Here is an 18,330-nt window from a genome sequence, read left to right on the forward strand (position 1 = left end):
AAGCAGAATTTAGGGAGTTAGGAGCCAAGTTAAAAAGTAGGACCTCAGTGGTAGTAATTTCAGGATTGCTACCAGTGCCACGTGATAGTCAGAGTAGAAATGAAAGAATAGTCAGGATGAATGCATGGCTTGAGAGATGGTGCAGGAGGGAGGGGTTCAGATTTTTGGGACATTGGGACCGGTTCTGGGGGAGGTGGGACTATTACAAATTGGACGGTCTACACCTGGGCCGGACTGGAACCAATGTCCTTGGGGGTGCTTTTGCTAACGCTGTTGGGGAGGGTTTAAACTAATGTGGCAGGGGGATGGGAACCAAATGAGGTCAGTGGAGAGTAAGGAGGTAGTAACTAAAGCCTGTAAGGAACTAGATAATGAAGTCAGCGTGACTAAGGGAAAGAGTAGGCAGGGAGCAGATGATGAAAGCAAAGGGACTGGTGGTCTGAGGTGTATTTGTTTTAATGCAAGAAGTGTAGTAGGTAAGGCAGATGAACTTAGGGCTTGGATTAGTACCTTGGAGTATGATGTTATTGCTATTACTGAGACTTGGTTAAAGGAAGGGCATGATTGGCAACTAAATATCCCAGGATACCGATGCTTCAGGCGGGATAGAGAGGGAGGTAAAAGGGGTGGAGGAGTTGCATTACTGGTCAAAGAGGATATCACAGCTGTGCTGAAGGAAGGCACTATGGAGGACTCGAGCTGTGAGGCAATATGGGCAGAACTCAGAAATAGGAAGGGTGCGGTAACAATGTTGGGCTGTACTACAGGCCTCCCAACAGCGAGCGTGAGATAGAGGTACAAATATGTAAACAGATTATGGAAAGATGTAGGAGCAACAGGGTGGTGGTGATAGGAGATTTTAATTTTCCCAACATTGACTGGGATTCACTTAGTGTTAGAGGTCTAGATGGAGCAGAATTTGTAAGGAGCATCCAGGAGGGTTTTCTAGAGCAGTATGTAAATAGTCCAACTCTGGAAGGGGCCATACTGGACCTGGTGTTGGGGAATGAGCCGGGCCAGATGGTTGACGTTTCAGTAGGGGACTACTTTGGGAATAGTGATCACAATTCCGTAAGTTTTAGAATACTCATGGAAAAAGACGAGAGTGGTCCTAAAGGAAGAGTGCTAAATTGGGGGAAGGCCAACTATACCAAAATTCGGCAGGAGCTGGGGAATGTAGATTGGGAGCAGCTGTTTGAAGGTAAATCCACATTTGATATGTGGGAGGCTTTTAAAGAGAGGTTGATTAGCGTGCAGGAGAGACATGTTCCTGTGAAAATGAGGGGTAGAAATGGCAAGATTAGGGAACCATGGATGACAGGTGAAATTGTGAGACTAGCTAAGAGGAAAAAGGAGCCTACATAAGGTCTAGGCGGCTGAAGAAAGACGAAGCTTTGAAAGAATATCGTGATTGTAGGCGCAATCTGAAACGAGGAATTAAGAGGGCTAAAAGGGGTCATGAAATATCTTTAGCAAACAGGGTTAAGGAAAATCCCAAAGCCTTTTATTCATATATAAGGAGCAAGAGGGTAACTAGAGAAAGGATTGGCCCACTCAAGGACAAAGGAGGAAAGTTATGCGTGGAGTCAGAGAAAATGGGTGAGATTCTAAACGAGTACTTTGCATCGGTATTCACCGAGGAGAGGGACATGACGGATGTTGAGGTTAGGGACAGATGTTTGATTACTCTAGGTCAAGTCGGCATAAGGAGGGAGGAAGTGTTGGGTATTCTAAAAGGCATTAAGGTGGACAAGTCCCAGGTCCGGATGGGATCTATCCCAGGTTTCTGAGGGAAGCGAGAGAGGATTTAGTTGGGGCCTTAACAGATATCTTTGCAACATCCTTAAACACGGGTGAGGTCCCGGAGGACTGGAGAATTGCTAATGTTGTCCCCTTGTTTAAGAAGGGTAGCAGGGATAATCCAGGTAATTATAGACCGGTGAGCCTGACGTCAGTGGTAGGGAAGCTGCTGGAGAAGATACTGAGGGATAGGATCTATTCCCATCTGGAAGAAAATGGGCTTATCAATGATAGGCAACATGGTTTTGTGCAGGGAAGGTCATGTCTTACCAACTTAATAGAATTCTTTGAGGAAGTGACAAAGTTGATTGATGAGGGAAGGGCTGTAGATGTTGTATACATGGACTTCAGTAAGGCGTTTGATAAGGTTCCCCATGGTAGGCTGATGGAGAAAGTGAAGACACATGGGGTCTAGGGTGTACTAGCTAGATGGATAAAGAACTGGCTGGGCAACAGGAGACAGACAGTAGCAGTGGAAGGGAGTTTCTCAAAATGGAGACGTGTGACCAGTGGTGTTCCACAGGGATCCGTGCTGGGACCACTGTTGTTTGTAATATACATAAATGATTTGGAGGAAAGTATAGGTGGTCTGATTAGCAAGTTTGCAGACGACACTAAGATTGGTGGAGTAGCAGATAGTGAAGGGGACTGTCAGAGAATACAGCAGAATATAGATAGACTGGAGAGTTGGGCAGAGAAATGGCAGATGGAGTTCAATCAGGGCAAATGCGAGGTGATGCATTTTGGAAGATCCAATTCAAGAGTGAACTATACAGTAAATGGAAAAGTCCTGGGGAAAATTGATGTACAGAGAGATTTGGGTGTTCAGGTCCATTGTTCCCTGAAGGTGGCAACGCAGGTCAATAGAGTGGTCAAGAAGGCATACGGCATGCTTTCCTTCATCGGACGGGGTATTGAGTACAAGAGTTGGCAGGTCATGTTACAGTTGTATAGGACTTTGGTTCGGCCAAATTTGGAATACTGCGTGCAGTTCTGGTCGCCACATTACCAAAAGGATGTGGATGCTTTGGAGAGGGTGCAGAGGAGTTTCACCAGGATGTTGCCTGGTATGGAGGGCGCTAGCTATGAAGAGAGGTTGAGTAGATTAGGATTATTTTCATTAGAAAGACGGAGGTTGAGGGGGGACCTGATTGAGGTGTACAAAATCATGAGAGGTATAGACAGGGTGGATAGCAAGAAGCTTTTTCCCCAGAGTGGGGGATTCAATTACAAGGGGACACGAGTTCAAAGTGAAAGGGGAAAAGTTTAGGGGGGATATGCGTGGAAAGTTCTTTACGCAGAGGGTGGTGGGTGCATGGAACGCATTGCCAGCGGAGGTGGTAGACGCGGGCACGATAGCGTCTTTTAAGATGTATCTAGACAGATACATGAATGGGCAGGAAGTAAAGAGATACAGACCCTTAGAAAATAGGCGACAGGTTTAGATAGAGGATTTGGATCGGCATAGGCTTGGAGGGCCGAAGGTCTTGTTCCTGTGCTGTAATTTTCTTTGTTCTTTGTATCAGTAACTGGGTAAACATTTAAATATATGTTGTGATCTGTGGAGAAGTGGAACTCGAAAAGACAGTGCACTTCTCCCAACTCGGTCCTAACAAAACTTATCACTTCACATACTTCTATGTTAACCAATTTTAAACGATCCCTAATATATATTATTTTCCAAATTTTGTGCTTCCACAGCTTGCTCAAACCATGTATCATTTGCCCTCCACCAATGTTAATGTGATGTGTTCTCGGTCACATCATCACTGCTGGTGCTCCTGAACAGCATCCATCCATTATGGCATTAACTGTCATAGCTTCTTAGTTTAATGAGAAGAACCCTTACTTGTTTAAGAAATATTAACTTATACACATTGATCTGACTTACCACAGACACTTCAGCGCAGTAGTAAATCTCAAACGTCCAGTTTCATCCCTACATCTTAATATAGTTAAATTTAAAAATATCTTCTCTCAATGGAACTTAAGTTCTCATTCCATTCTTGTCCATCAACAGTCAATTATTCTACCAGGTAGAGTGCTTTACTAAGAGCCAGAACATGTGCACAGACCTGTGGGTTTTCATCATTAATACAGCTCCTTCTGCTTGCACTTGCTCAGGTTAATCTCATTGGACTGCTTGCAATAATTAGTTATAAGGCATCTGGCCTACTGGCAATGCTCCACATCTTACTGTGAAATAACAAACCACCACCACCAATTACATGGCGGAACTGACAGGGCCATCAATTAAAAGACGACCTTCTGCTTACAGGATTGACCGCAGAGTCTGGGTTGATCTGCAATGTGTAGATGTCATCTCTGGAGTACTGAAACAGTCCGTAGTATGGGTTCAACATTTCATGGGACAAAAGATAGAGCCATTCCCTGCAAGAAATAAAGTGGAAATCTTTTTATTTTATATTAGTAGATATTCAGCGGCAATCTGTATCAAGTTCGAGGATGTGCTGCTTTACAAGGACAAAAGCATGTAACACACAATGTATTTTTCTGTTGTTAAAGTGTAGATTCGTGTTCCTCTAAGGCTATAAGGTGCAAATGCTCTGCAATGTTGAAATCAATGCTCAGGTCAGTTACAGGTCAGGGCACTTTTCTTTCCCTTTTTAAAACAATTAAGATCACAAAGGCTGCAATGAAGTAGAATTTCATTGTTAATTGACCTGAGAATTTAGGTCAGAAGCTGGTCAGTTTCTGGTGTAGATTTGAAGTAGGCAGCATAAATTCCTTTAGCGAAAAAATATTAAGGCTTTATAAAATGGTTTACAATCGCCACAATTATTTGCAGAACTGAAATATTAAATCTTTACATAGCAAAGCTGAATACTTAGAGTGGTATCCATAATATTACTCATTCAATGAATGCAATCAATATAGTCATTGGCCAGCAGCCTCTTTCAGTTTGGACATGCATGAAGAATTGAACTGGTCAACACATTCACAACCAAGTCAATCTCAGGATCTTTGGCATTTGACTTGTTGATAAATAAGGACTAGTTCTTCAGCCAGCCAAATGGGACTTTTTGACTAGCATTTTTCCCAAACCAAAATACATGTTGGAAATGAGGAAGCAGTAATAAATTATACAAAAAAATCTTGCATTTAAAAAAACGGTTAACATTATACTGATAAGAAAAAGAAAAATATAGGGAAGAGGGGAATAAAGGGTTGACAGGATAATCACAAGTGCATTCTTATGTACAACTATATATTTTTTTTACTAGTCTAGTGTTATTAGTTATAAACTATTGTTGATTCTTGGGTCACTTTTTTACTGTAATGTCCCCTCCCCACCCAGCAAGCGTCAAAGCGCATGTGCTAAAATAATACAAAGTCAGACAGCCCAGGGAAACACCGATCTCTCCTATGGGCCTGCTGACAGCCCAGGGATTATTAATCCCCACCTGCAATTCACTAAATGGGGAATCCTGCCATTGGCTGAGGCAATAAAGTTGTCGACAGATTAGCCCCTCCTTGAATTAAGGAGTTAGAGAATTGAACTAAAAAGGATTGCAGATAAGGGAAAGCAGAAGGAAGATAAATTACAAGCTCTGCAAATGGCTCAGCTGGTTAAGGCAGTAAGGAGCTAAAGCAGCAAGTTCCCATGTTCGATCCCCAGTCTGTGCTGAGTTAGCAAATCTTGGCTGGGGTTCAGTAAAAGCAGTGGGATTAGTTTCAGTGCCCTTAGAGTTCCTGCTCCAGTGATGATCTGGTTCGGTTGTGTACTTCCACAAGAAAACAGCCTGTCAATGCAAAGGCTTATGCATTAAGAATGGCTACTTGGGTGACCAACACCTTCAGAAGAAAGAGACAATTGGCAGAAAAAAAGGAGGAACAAAAGATATGCTTCATTCCATACAAGTGCAAAGTATTTTCTATAAAATATTATGCAATTCTAAAGATCACTTCCAAGTGAATTTGAGTTCAGTATATAACCACAAGGTGGTGCTGCATACAGACCCATTTAAAACAGAATTGTGTGGCTTTATAGCCACTCCAGGCGCTGCTTCACAAACCACTGACCACCTCCAGGCGCGTATCCATTGTCTCTCGAGATAAGGAGGCCCAAAAGAAGGTGCTGCATACAGACCCATTTAAAACAGAATTGTGATCACCAAGCAGAATTTGTGTTTAACAGAAGAGTAATACAAATATTGTCATTAACTTGCTATAACAATACTCACAACTTGCTTTGTATTTAAAACCATTTTCAAATTATCACCTGCAACATATTTTAAAGTAGATTGGTAGCAACTTATTAATGAGCTGCAGCAAGTAATGGTACTTATTGATGAACAATTACATTGTATAAAGGCAATATACAATATACAAACTAGTTTCAAGGCACCATCACGTGACCTGAGAGATGGGGGCATCAGCTTGTGCCAAAAGTTCCAAATGGCAAGTTCTGGATCTCTGCCATGCCAATTTGGAGTGAACAGTGGGATTAGTATTTCAGCTCAAAGGGGAAAAAGTTGGAGGGAAAGTCACCCTGTACTACTATTGTGCATTTTAATGAACTGCTACAGTAGCACTGATCAATCGCCTTCCATTGAAAGGGGAACCCATGCACAGCTTGGTTGCAATAGCAGTGAAAAAAAGGGACAAATTAAAAACAAAAACTTTTACATGCATTATATTAACTATCACTTACCTAGCAACACCTCCATAATCTAATCCCTCTTCACCCCGGAATTTTACCATTAGCCGTTTCCATAAGTCTTTCGGTCTCATCTTCATGACTTGTCTATAAGACTCCTGCAAATAAAACATTTATCCTCCATTAATTGAAAAATACGTCTAGATTATTAACCAATGGATGACAGACTACAAAATGTAAAATCCCACTTCAAGTGATAAAGACCTATCCACTGCTCCCTCCTTCCATTCCAATAATATAATCACAGCCCACACAAGGGCACAGGCAAGCAATCCAATCCACATTGTGTTCTGTAAACTAAGATACACAACAGCACCTCGAGGAGCCTACTGCATGTGTGTCCCTGTGATGCAAGTAGTCTCAAAAAGATGGGTTGGCATTGTTACCCACTCAAAAATATTCCATTGGTAATAAAATACCCTAAGGAACCTGCACAAGCAGGAGGAAGAGGAAGGAGCCCTTATTGAAAAGAGTTGGAAGTATATCAGCAACTCTGCTCCCTTCCTGGTGACTGCTCCAATGGGCTCTTGGACCTTTGCCCAGGAACAATCAAATTACTACCTTCTCTTTATGTGCACAAAAGAACAGAAAACAAATACAAGAACTAAACATAAATAAACTAAACTCTTCCCCCAATTTATCTATGCAAATAAATGCAATTTAGAAAGAGAGTTCCAGTCAAGGGTCGCACAATGTGGACCACAGACAGGGTCGCGGAATACTTGGAATACAAGTCACAGCCATCACACACCTGGTCACAACTCTGGGGAAAATAGGATTACCTCTTTGCTACACACTAAGGCGAGGAACTGACAAATACAAAACACAACTCATGGACTCTTGATTAGAAATCCAAGCTGCTCTAGAGAGAACAAACTAGTTATGAATAACCAAAAGGTCTAATTTTAAAGGGTTAAATTGCTTAAAGATTGTACAACAATTTGGAAAAACACAATACTGCTGTAACAGAGAGAATAAAGACAGCTCAGAATATGAATATCTGAATAAGGTGCCAGTCAGGCAACACGCAAGATCTGTGTTTAGCTGGTATATATCAACCACCAGGATACTCGATCTATATAGGTCACTGGTTTGACTTGGAACAAATACTCATTACACTGCTGTTTGCAGGCTGACTGACAAACAGTCTGCATTTGGAAGCTACAGCACCATGTCTTGGTTCTATCATTTATCTTACTGCAATTATCAACAGCCCTGGAATATCTCAGTTTTAAAGTTATGAATCACATCATGGCACAGCAACTTTGTTGTTGCATTTGCAAAGAAAATAATTTTTTTAAAAAAAAGTCTCTGTACCTCAAATATCTCTTCCCTGGAAACCTCAATGCGACAGTGGCCAGCCTGGGGTTGCTGCTGTGAGAGTTCTTGCCTCAGGATCTTGAGCTTCTGGACCAGGTCTCGCTTATACCTTGGCACGGTCAGGCATTCAGCTTCATCTGGCAGGAGGATCGGAGGTGCTGGTGGCGGCTGCTGCTGCTGTTGCTCTTTCAGGTGATTCTGACGACTGGATGGAGAAGCAAAAGCAGGAGGAAGGAGGAGAACAAACAGTTTAAAGCTGACCTAAACACCATATGCCAGTGCAGATTACAAATGCTGCAGCAAGTTCTGGTACATCCCAGGAAGAGTTAAACTCCAATTAGGTTGAAATGAAAATAAACAAACTTCAGACAGTTCCTTGCTCATTATTTCTATAGCACGGTAGAAACTATCATCTGCATTAGCCATTTCCTCCAACAGACATCTTTGTATAATTACTGTACTTAGTAGAGCATTAAAAATGAATTACACCTTCAAACTCGCCTCAAAAAAACATACTGATGTATTAAAGTTCATTACACAGTTTAAAATGAATGATAATATGGCTCTGTTCACTGTATTAGGACATATATCTGAAGAAAGAGGCCGTCTTGCTCTTAAAACAAAAGATACTTCCTTCAAATGCAATAAGATTTGGACACAAATTAGACAAACTGATTGCCTCAAAAATGTTCACCTGCCAAGAGGTTCAGGGCACAAATCAAAATAATAAAATTCAAATATTTACCACAGAGTGACAATATTGTGCAAACTTCCTAAATTAACTATTTTATCTCAGTTTCTACAATGTCACTACATTGGGGCAAGTTGACTCAAAATAAATGCTAACCCATTAGCGAAAATAGGAATGAACTTTTCAAGCCAAAACACTCTAAGTCAGGCAGCATCTGTAAAGGACAGAAAATATGCTGATGTTTTAGGCACAGCCATTCATCTGATGATTTTGAAAGGGAGGAGAGCAGTACCAGAGGAGATGGAGCCATTTACAACGTCAGGTGGCCTGGGGGCCAGGAAGGCGTGATGTTGGTCAGCAGTTTAATAGGAATGGGGGTCAAGGGAACAGACGGTGATGAGCTCAGAGACAGCACATGGAGAGATGAGAGAATAAAAAAAGAAATGTAGGTTCAGAGCCGGGGTTATTTTTGCTCAGCAGGATGATCTTAGAGTAGTGGGTGGTTTTGCCAGAGGAGAATAAACCATTAATTAGATGAATTATAATTTAACAAAATAAATCTATGTACAGCCACAATTTATTTATTTAAATGGAAAAAATTGTGAAAAGGAATTTTTACCTACTTTTACACAAACTCTCTTGCACATTTCTGAAGTAACTGTTCATTAAGTATGATGTAGACAGTAAGGGCTGGATTTTACTAGCTTCCCAATGTTGGGAGTCACGGCGGTGGGGCCAATAAATACCTCCGGGAGAAGCCTGCCACGGGCCTAGACGCTGGGACGGCCCCGCCCCATCCTACCGGTGGTGGCGAGGCCTTGTGGCTGCTCCCCTGCCGCTCAGCGATGGAAGCTTAATTTAAATATTTAAATACATGATAATTAATGCATAATTACTTACCTCGTCACGACAGCCGTTCCACGCCGATATTCCAGCCGGTTACCGGAACTCCCGCGCCTTCGGATCTCCGTTCAGAGATCTGAGGTGGCAAACTGGTGGGGAGGGGGCAGCAGTGAAGTTTTCAGGGTGGCCGGGGGTGTGGGGGAGGCAAGCGGGTAAAACTCTTGCTATTTGTTGAGGGGATGTTGGAAAGGGTCGAAGGTCAAACTTGGGGGAGAGAGAAAGAGTTCAGAATTGAAAGTTTACTCTTTTTTGGGGGGGGGGGGAAAAAGAGAGGTCAATTTATAGATTGATTAGTCATAGGTGGGGTGGGAGAGGGGATTGAAAGTACTACTAAAAGGTTTCACATTTATTTTGTACAGAACTGTAACTTTAAAAATGTAACTGGACCTGGAGAGCTTGAAGCCCTTTAAAAATGGCGCCAGCACCTGCGCGGTGGCGCTGGACACTGTTGCCGGGGACAGAGTGCTTGCCTCCTCTGTCATCGGGGGCTGGCGTTCCGCCCCTCCATGTAACTGAACCGTCACGCCAAATATCGCAGCGGCTCCGCGGGGCAAATTCCGCGCGTGCACCCCACCGCTTTTGAAGCTCGCCGTCAATCCAACCGTGTCAGGTGGCTGTTGACTTTGATGGGCTGATCCCTGTCTTTTCCTCACGTTAGCCTCATGCACAGGCGTTTCATCAGGAATCAGTGGATTGCAATAAGGAGACCTATATGTTTTCTCTCCTTAAAGCAGGAACACAGAGCTACCGTAGCACAGTACCAGTTCTACACTGGACAGTAATTTACTAAATCACTTACTGGAAGACATGACCAAATATAACTTTAAAGACGTAAAACAAATCAAATTTTGGAACATGAAACAAGAGCTTATTTTAAAAGCCAATACTTCAAAAAGGTAAAACATATTTGCCATTTGATTTTCTTCCTCTTTTAACGTGCATGTGGTGAATATGAGAAATACAAAAGAAACAGAGAGGAAGAGGAGAAACAGATATTTTGCTACACTACAACAGTAACTACATTTCAAAAGTATTTCCATATTTGCAGAGTTATTCTAAAACAATGTTGACTGCAGTTCTCTGGACTTCACAGCAGGGATCCTGATGCAGAGCAAGAGGATCAGAGACAGAAGAAAAAGCAAATTTTAGCAGTCTTCTGCCAAATCGGAACTCTTCTTCAGTCTGATCCATAATCTAATTAATGCAACAGCTGCATGAGAAAAAACACATTCATAGACTAAACAGGGTCATTCTGAAAGCAATGATAATTCTGGACACTGATTCTTGCTTTCACCTACTGTCAAGACAAAAAAGATCTCAGATTTATGAGTAGCATTTCAAAATATAGCAGCATGCCAATCATTACACCTTTGATCTAAGCTCAGTAACACAGCTTGTTCCAAGGAACTGATTGGCAAGAGGCTATTGCTTACAAAATGCTGTTTGTGTTAGCAACCTGGCTGGGATACCGTCCCTGGCTAGCTGACCACAGGAATGAGGGAATTTTTCAGCACTACCACTGGCAATAAACCTTAAAAAATTCTTGGCAATTTTTGCAGACTTCTGCGGCTCATAAACATATGGCTTTTCAGGTACTTTTGATTCGTTGTTTTAACAGTAAGTTTTGAATAGCTATAACTGAAGAACAATAAAGTTTTGCATCAGTTACACATTGGCTATTTACTCTAAAGTACACTTTTTAAACCAAATTGGTTTCAAGCTGGTCATTTTCACTTCTTTAATGTAAATGATTTTACAGTAAATATCCTGCACTGTAAACAGGTCGTTCAAACAGAAACTGTCAGCATAATAGGTGAAAAGGGGTGCTAAGTCTGATTTAAGTTAAAGCATGATTTTAGATTTTAAAAAGCTGATTAATTATCCAAAATTTCTAAACTACTGGGGTAATGATTTCTAATACAATGGAAGTCTTGGAAAAAATTAAAGCAGTATTTCTTGAGAATCACTGTTTTTAAATGTTTTCATAAAAATTAAATTTGCATTGAGATTTGTACAGCTGGGGTACCCCCTTGAAGTGCACCTGTTTCATAACATTGGAGTCAGCGGAACCAGTCTCTTTGGGCCACATCGTAGCTTATTTTAAGTTTCTACCAAGTATTTGTTGTGTGTTACCAAATTCTCTGTAGAGACTGCACGATGAAAAACACAAATTGCAAAAACTGGAAATACAGCTTTTCTTAAAAAGTACTTGCTTTGGTTGTTCTCTGCTCCCTTCATCCTTCCCCTCACAATCACAAACGTGAACAAAACGCGTGAACAAAAACCTTTCCTTTACTCTAGTAGCTTTTAGGCAAATATGAGTTATTATTTTTGGATAAAAACCCACTTGCTACTGCTTGCAACCGGCTTTCATCTCGGTCACACAGCCAGACTATACTATGAATGAGCCAGACCTCTACTGACAGCAACACAAGTCTTGCCGTGTGGATAATTATGACAGACATCATCTACTCAGCCGAAAATTCACTAAACATTTACACAGGACCCATGAATAACCCCATCTTGGAGTTATGTAAAATCACTACCAATTTGAACTCAATTAATAATTTCAAAACAAAAAAATTGACATTCTCTCCCCAGAACATGTCCCAACTTGTGTCTCCAAAAACTGATCACAGTAGTGATACTATGGAACAGTTCCAATTAATGCATTACTTGACTGCACATCGTGGCATGCAACGTTGTACACCATGGCTCGTAAATAATAGTGAAGCCATCCGTGCTCACAGTTATTAAAATGTTAATCAGACAGCAACTTCTGGCGACCGCATATGTGTAGTTAAACGTGGAAATCAGGAAGTTGCTGTCCCAGTCGTCCTGTTCCTCAAGAAGCTGGGCTATATTGGTATCGCGCTGAGAGACTCAGCATTGAAATACATGGAATAGCATGAAGTTCTTGTACTTGCTTGTAGACATGCACTGAACTTGCCAGAAAAAGTTAAGGCTTGTCCATTCCAGCAGAACTATATTTTAAAGGTGTAATAAGTCTTAATTACTGCCAACTTCTCTTTTTGACACTGAAAATGAACTTTTATAAGTGTTGAGACTCATTCCTTCAGCTTTTAATCATTGATTTAAAAAATAGCATTTAAATAATTTTAACTTTTCGTTTGTTTATCTCTTCCTTAATCCCATCTTTCTTTCCCCCTCTATTTCACTTTTGAAATGATTTGGCATTGAATTAAATATTAACTGATACTTCCTGGTTCAGAATCTGCGTGGTTCAGTAACTATTCTTCAATTTGACTGGTTAAGGAGATACACAGTTTCTTGACCCATTCACACAGGTCCTTAATCCCCTGTACAGGGCGCTGTGCCAAATAGCTCTCTAAGCATAAGTTCTAGTGCAAAATCCTATAGAAATGTTTTGGGCAAGTGCACAAAATCCAGCCTTCTGTATTTAGATCTTCCGATCAGAAGAATGTACATACACTCTTTTTTAAGCACCAATCTGATTTTTATACAAAATATTGACACACAGAATGTGTGACATTTTACTATGTTCAAGGCACTATACAAATGCAAGTTATTGTCAATATATTAGTCTTCAGGCACAAGTTTTCAGGATTTCCTATGTCAACTGCATATAACATTCATCTTCAGGCCCAAAGCTGAGCAGCAGCTAAACTGGGAGTTCTTACTGGAAACCCCGCGCGAAGAGCAACTAGAGTACGGTTGAACTGCATAATGTGGTACTGGCCTCATTTAAATAAATTCTGAGCCTTATGTAGCTTAGCACCACAATTTGTGCGTAAATTGAGCATTGATAGTGCTTAACATACTGCTTTATCATGCATAGAATCAAACACATCAGCTATCGCAATATTGATCCCAGTGTCTAACCCGGGAACAGCAAAGTAGTTGATTGCACTGTGGGTCCATCTTAAGGTTTGGGATCAATTAAATACAATGGAGCTCCTGCTGGATTATGCAAAACATTAACAGGTGTGATGCTCAGCAATTGAAACTACAATCACTCAACCTGAAGAGTTATAAAAATTGACTTTTCTTTGAAAAAGTGGACAATGTGCTTTAAAAAATTGGCTGCCGAAGGTCCAAAGACCTTGCCTTTGTATATTAAAACTGCCTGACAAAAGAATACATTCAAAGCTAAGAGGTGTTAATTACATCCATCCCAAACCCATCAAGAGACATTTTTGAAATGAATGGGTTCGTCTGGATCAAAGAAGGGTGAAGTAGCCACATCTGGGCCATTATCATCATGGAAGAAAATATCTGTCTCTCAGAGATAAGATGCGAAAAACATTTAGCTTTAAAGGTAGCTCTCTGGAAAGAGGGAGGGAGACCCAAGAAGAAGCTTGTCCAGCTCAGAGCTGGGAGAAAATCCAACATGCAAAAGGAAAGTGCCCAGCTGTGAATTTGACATTTCAATTTGTGCAGCAGTGAACTGGAAGTGATCCCCTGTCTTCAAACTGAACTTTCAACCAACAGAAAATCGACAAACACCTCAGGCCTGACCTCAGAGAGAAATCAACAGGTTTATCGTGAACCCCAAAACCTTACCTCACTTCAAAGCCATATTGCTTAATAAATAATCAATCTTCTGTTTTAAACCTACAAGAAAACCTGTCGCTATTTGTTTATTTGACAAACAAAACACAAAGGGGTTAAAACCCTAATAACAAAAACACTTAATGCGATCAGGTGGGAGTTCAACAGTGGGAACCACTTACCATGTGGCTGTAACACAGTCCATTTTAATTACTGTCAGCAGCTCCAAAATCAGCAGCAAACAGGAGCTCAATCACTACCGGTAGCAGCAGTATTACCAAAAGTTGTGGCTTCGACATGCACCTCGTTACTAGGGGGAAGCACAAGACTTCTACCCACTACTTTCTTTTACCTTCACCCCAAGAAATATGGCTGAAATTTGATGCTGTGTGTTTGTACGTGTGTGGAGAATGTAAGATATAAAACTATGTCAATATTAACTTACATTTACATAGCACCTTCAACATAGTAAAACGTGCCACGGCATTTCATAGGAAGGGTAACAAAATTTTGACCGCTCTGTAAGCTCTCCCTCATCCTGGTGCTGTCATACTAAAAGACTACTATTGTGGCTGTTCAGGACAGTAAAAGTAGGACTTACATGACCAATAAAGGTAGCAAAAACTCAGTAGGGACCCTTCATCAAAACTTATCCAATACAATTCCACTAGAAAACCTTAACTTATCTTCCTCTTTTAAATGTTGACTAACCTGCTGTACATTTCCAGCATTCATGGACTTTCATTTAAGCTCCATCAACTTTGAGAGCTTTTCCCCCTGCAGTAGATTATGAATTTAAAAAACTATACTTTTTATTGTACAATAGGGAAATTATTGACTGACTTAATAAGTGCGTACGAAAATGAGTGATTATAACCACAAAACTATATACTTGAGACGTTTCCTTTATCTATACATAAAAGGAACTACTCCTCATAGCGTTCTCAACATTGCACAAATTGCTTCAAAATAATTTTGGAAACGGACGCATCTCATTGGTGCAGTTTTTGTTTTTAAATACCACAAATGCAGCTTTAGCGTCTGCCTTATAAACCTCAGACTTTACCATTAACCACCTGTCAGACAACCTTGAGGTATGCTTCAGTAAAGGCATGTGGCCAAGTCTGAACTCTGTCTTATTTTTAAATATTTTGCTTTGTTTAAACAGTTTACTGAAATTTGCAACTTTAAAACAGTATTCTAAAATAGTGATTTCAGAGGTTTTCCTCAAAATTTTCCCCCTGTCGCCCCACACTCCTGAAGCAGGCGACCCTTGCTGGGGTACAGTTCTACAGTGTGCAATAGCACTGCTGCCCTTTGGTATCTTGCCATTGGTCACGTGAAAATGTAGACAGTCAGTTGACTATTGACTGTCAAATGCAAACTTGCTCTTACTGGACTGCCAACCTTCCCAGGTAGATGTTAAGAAAATATGTTTCCACTTGTAGAGGTGTCCAAAACTAGAGGTCATAAATATAGGTGAGTCACTAATAAATCCAATAGGGATTCAGGAGAAACCCCTTTACCAAAAAGAGTGTTAAAAATATGGAACCCGCTACCACAAGGAGTAGTTGAGGCAAATAGCATAGATGCATTTAAGGGGAAGCTAGATAAGAACATAGGGAGAAAGGAATATAAAGTTACACTGATAGGATTAGATGGAAGCAGGGTTGTAGGCAGCTAACGTGGAGCATAAATGCTGGCATAGACCAGTTGGGCCAAATCACCAGTTTCTATGCTGTACAATCAATACAAAGTGGGGGTTGGATGGGTAGTAGAGTTGCAGAATTGCATTCCTCTTTGTTCAAGCTCAGGGTCTTTACTTTCCTGAATTTGGCCAACTCAGCACAAACCATCGATCAATCCTGGACTATCTTTTATCTGTATGGCCCAGTGCCAAAACACACAGTGCACGTACTAAGCTCAAATTTTTAAATAACTTTTCTTGAACTATCAAACTGAGAGACAACACCACTGACGAATGAAATACTTTTATGTCTTGCCCTACACCACCGTTGATATCCTCAACAAGCATTGCAATGTCAGGTATGGCAAGAGTTAAATGCAGACTGAAGCTCCTTTTGGTCTGTCGCTACTGTGCAATAACCTAAATCTCAGAAGAATAACACTTCAATTTCTCATATGAGACATGAGCTGGCTCATTTAGTATCAAGGAATGGTGCTGAAAATCTGCCTGAATTTATTTAAATCTAAAGGAGCCTCAGTATAAAAGGAAGGAAGACAAAGACAAATTTCATTTCATTTCTGGCTGGTTACAATCTAGGTTCTAAAGATGAGAGGTCACACAGGTCCCCAAATGTGATCCATCAAGCTTCTCCAACAGAAGTATTAATTCTTAAACAACCTTCGAACTGTATTTAGAAGATTTCTGAATTCAAAAAATAAATCATGCAACAAGATTTCAGAAAGCAAAAAGAGCATCTTAAAAATGTGTAAGAGGATGAGCTATTTTTAAAATGCTTGATACAGCTATAAAATCATCTTTTAAAAAACCCATGGCTGATCAGAATGGCAAATCAGACCTATCTCAATGAAGCAAATCAACTAAAATTGCTTCAACCATCTGCGTCTAATCACTGACAAATTGAGGGTTATTATGGTCTCTGTGTCGCCGGTGTCGCTTCTATCTCGAGACATTCCAGGGCAAAGATCAGTGCTCCCAGTGATGAACTGTGTCTGCCAAGTCTGAGCACTGTTCCTGCTTGTGTGTGCATGATGTGTAAGCTTCCTCTTGCATGGGACTGGAGACTGCACTACAAAGAAGATGGGCTTCATTCCCTCTCCCTTCCTGCACAAATGTCAGAAAAGTCAACAGGAAGTCTCATCCTATTCAGCTCTTGCATGCCAAACTACACTGTGGAGCCATCTATTAAAGCCATCCTGAGATGTAAGCACACAATGACCCCAGAAGCAGAGCACAGTGACTGCACTGTTCACATGGTGGCTAGAACTGATAGCACAGGGAAAGCATTCGACTGGTTAGAGCAAAGGCTCCTATTCTGTATGCTTAAGTGTTGGGTTGAGATTATGAATCAAAATCTTTCATCCCCACTTTTCAATCTCAGGGACAAACCACTTCCTGTATTTTCTCCTGACAAGTGACGAGGTAGGGGTGCTCTTCGCCCATTCTCCTGTTTACCCTCACTATAGAACCTTCAACAACAGCCCATGAATGAACTCACCCCATGGTATTTAGGCTCACAGAGCAGCATTCCAGACAACCATTTTCCCACACATCACCAACACTTCCCACATCCCTACCCACACTTTTTCCAAATCACCAAAAGAATTTGACCACTTCAAAACAGAGGGCATGGCTTTTGCCCAGGGCAAGTATGAAATGTTTGCCTCTTCACATAAATGCAGACAGCTTGTCAACAGTTAGACTTTAACTGTATGAAGAAGCTTTATTAATACCATCAAGAACATCACTAATAGAGCTCCCACACATGGATGGCTTCACAAGTCAGTATCTTTAATGATGCAGCTTTCGCTCACGTTATAATAAAAACTGACTCAGATGGACAGAACAGAAATAGCCTAAGTCTTAATAACATGTCAATTTTCAAAAGAAAATCTGATGGTGATAGTTCCTCTTTGAATGAGTTTAGATACATTTACAGGTTATGGTAATGTTATGGCAGTGTCTATTAACAGTGTGTCACTTTAGCACACAATAAATTGACCAAATCTTGATGAGCATTAATATGAAACTGCAAAGCAATGCAGCAATGTACCAGACTAGCTACTAATTAATTTGAAATATACCTTTCTTATACAATACTGTTGTAAAATATTTGTACCCCTCTCAATTTGCTTTATGTGCACGCTTCCAATGGGGAAGTAGGAGGCAAATGCTGTTATGCAATAAGTTACTGGACTGATTTTTCCTCCAATGTTTCCATCGCTCCTTTTATGAATATCTGGCACCTTCCTTGACAACCCAGCAAGCAGGGAGCTCACCATTTCAGAGTCTTTTACAAAAGTCACAATAAGCTAATTTTTCAACACAGAAAACAAGTCCATTTTACATTATAGGATTGCAGCTGCCAGCAAGTGGGCAGTTCTCCCTTCGTCAGCTAGAGAAATGCAAAATACATGGGTACAAAATGTCCAGAAAGGAACTACTATTTAAATGGAAAGAAAATGAGAGAGCTCTAAGGGGTCTGACTGAGAATAAATTAAATGCATCGCAACAACGCTCGACAGCAGCAAGTGAAACATATCAGATGTTTGGATGTATTAAAACGTCAACATTGAGCCAAAGTACTGAGTACAAAGTACTGAGGAAATCCTATCACTTTATAAACCATTGTATGACCACGCTGAGAATAAATACTGTGCAGTGTCCCGGTCACCACAGTACAAAAGGATGTTGCAG

General features: G+C 40.8%; 1 protein-coding gene across 1 annotated transcript in view; it reads right to left on the bottom strand.

Annotated features, from left to right (window-relative positions):
* The window catches only part of smurf2 (SMAD specific E3 ubiquitin protein ligase 2), a 323,106-nt gene that overhangs the window by 25,817 nt on the left and 278,959 nt on the right, over nt 1-18,330 (bottom strand). The window contains exons 12-14 of the mRNA XM_068058473.1: nt 7,799-8,006; nt 6,476-6,579; nt 4,077-4,191 (exon numbers count right to left, since the gene is read on the bottom strand). Of these exons, the coding sequence (XP_067914574.1) occupies nt 4,077-4,191; nt 6,476-6,579; nt 7,799-8,006 (427 nt within the window). The remainder of the gene's footprint in view (nt 1-4,076; nt 4,192-6,475; nt 6,580-7,798; nt 8,007-18,330) is intronic.

This window comes from Heterodontus francisci, chromosome 26 (genome assembly GCF_036365525.1).
Source record: "Heterodontus francisci isolate sHetFra1 chromosome 26, sHetFra1.hap1, whole genome shotgun sequence".
Lineage (NCBI taxonomy): Eukaryota > Metazoa > Chordata > Chondrichthyes > Heterodontiformes > Heterodontidae > Heterodontus > Heterodontus francisci.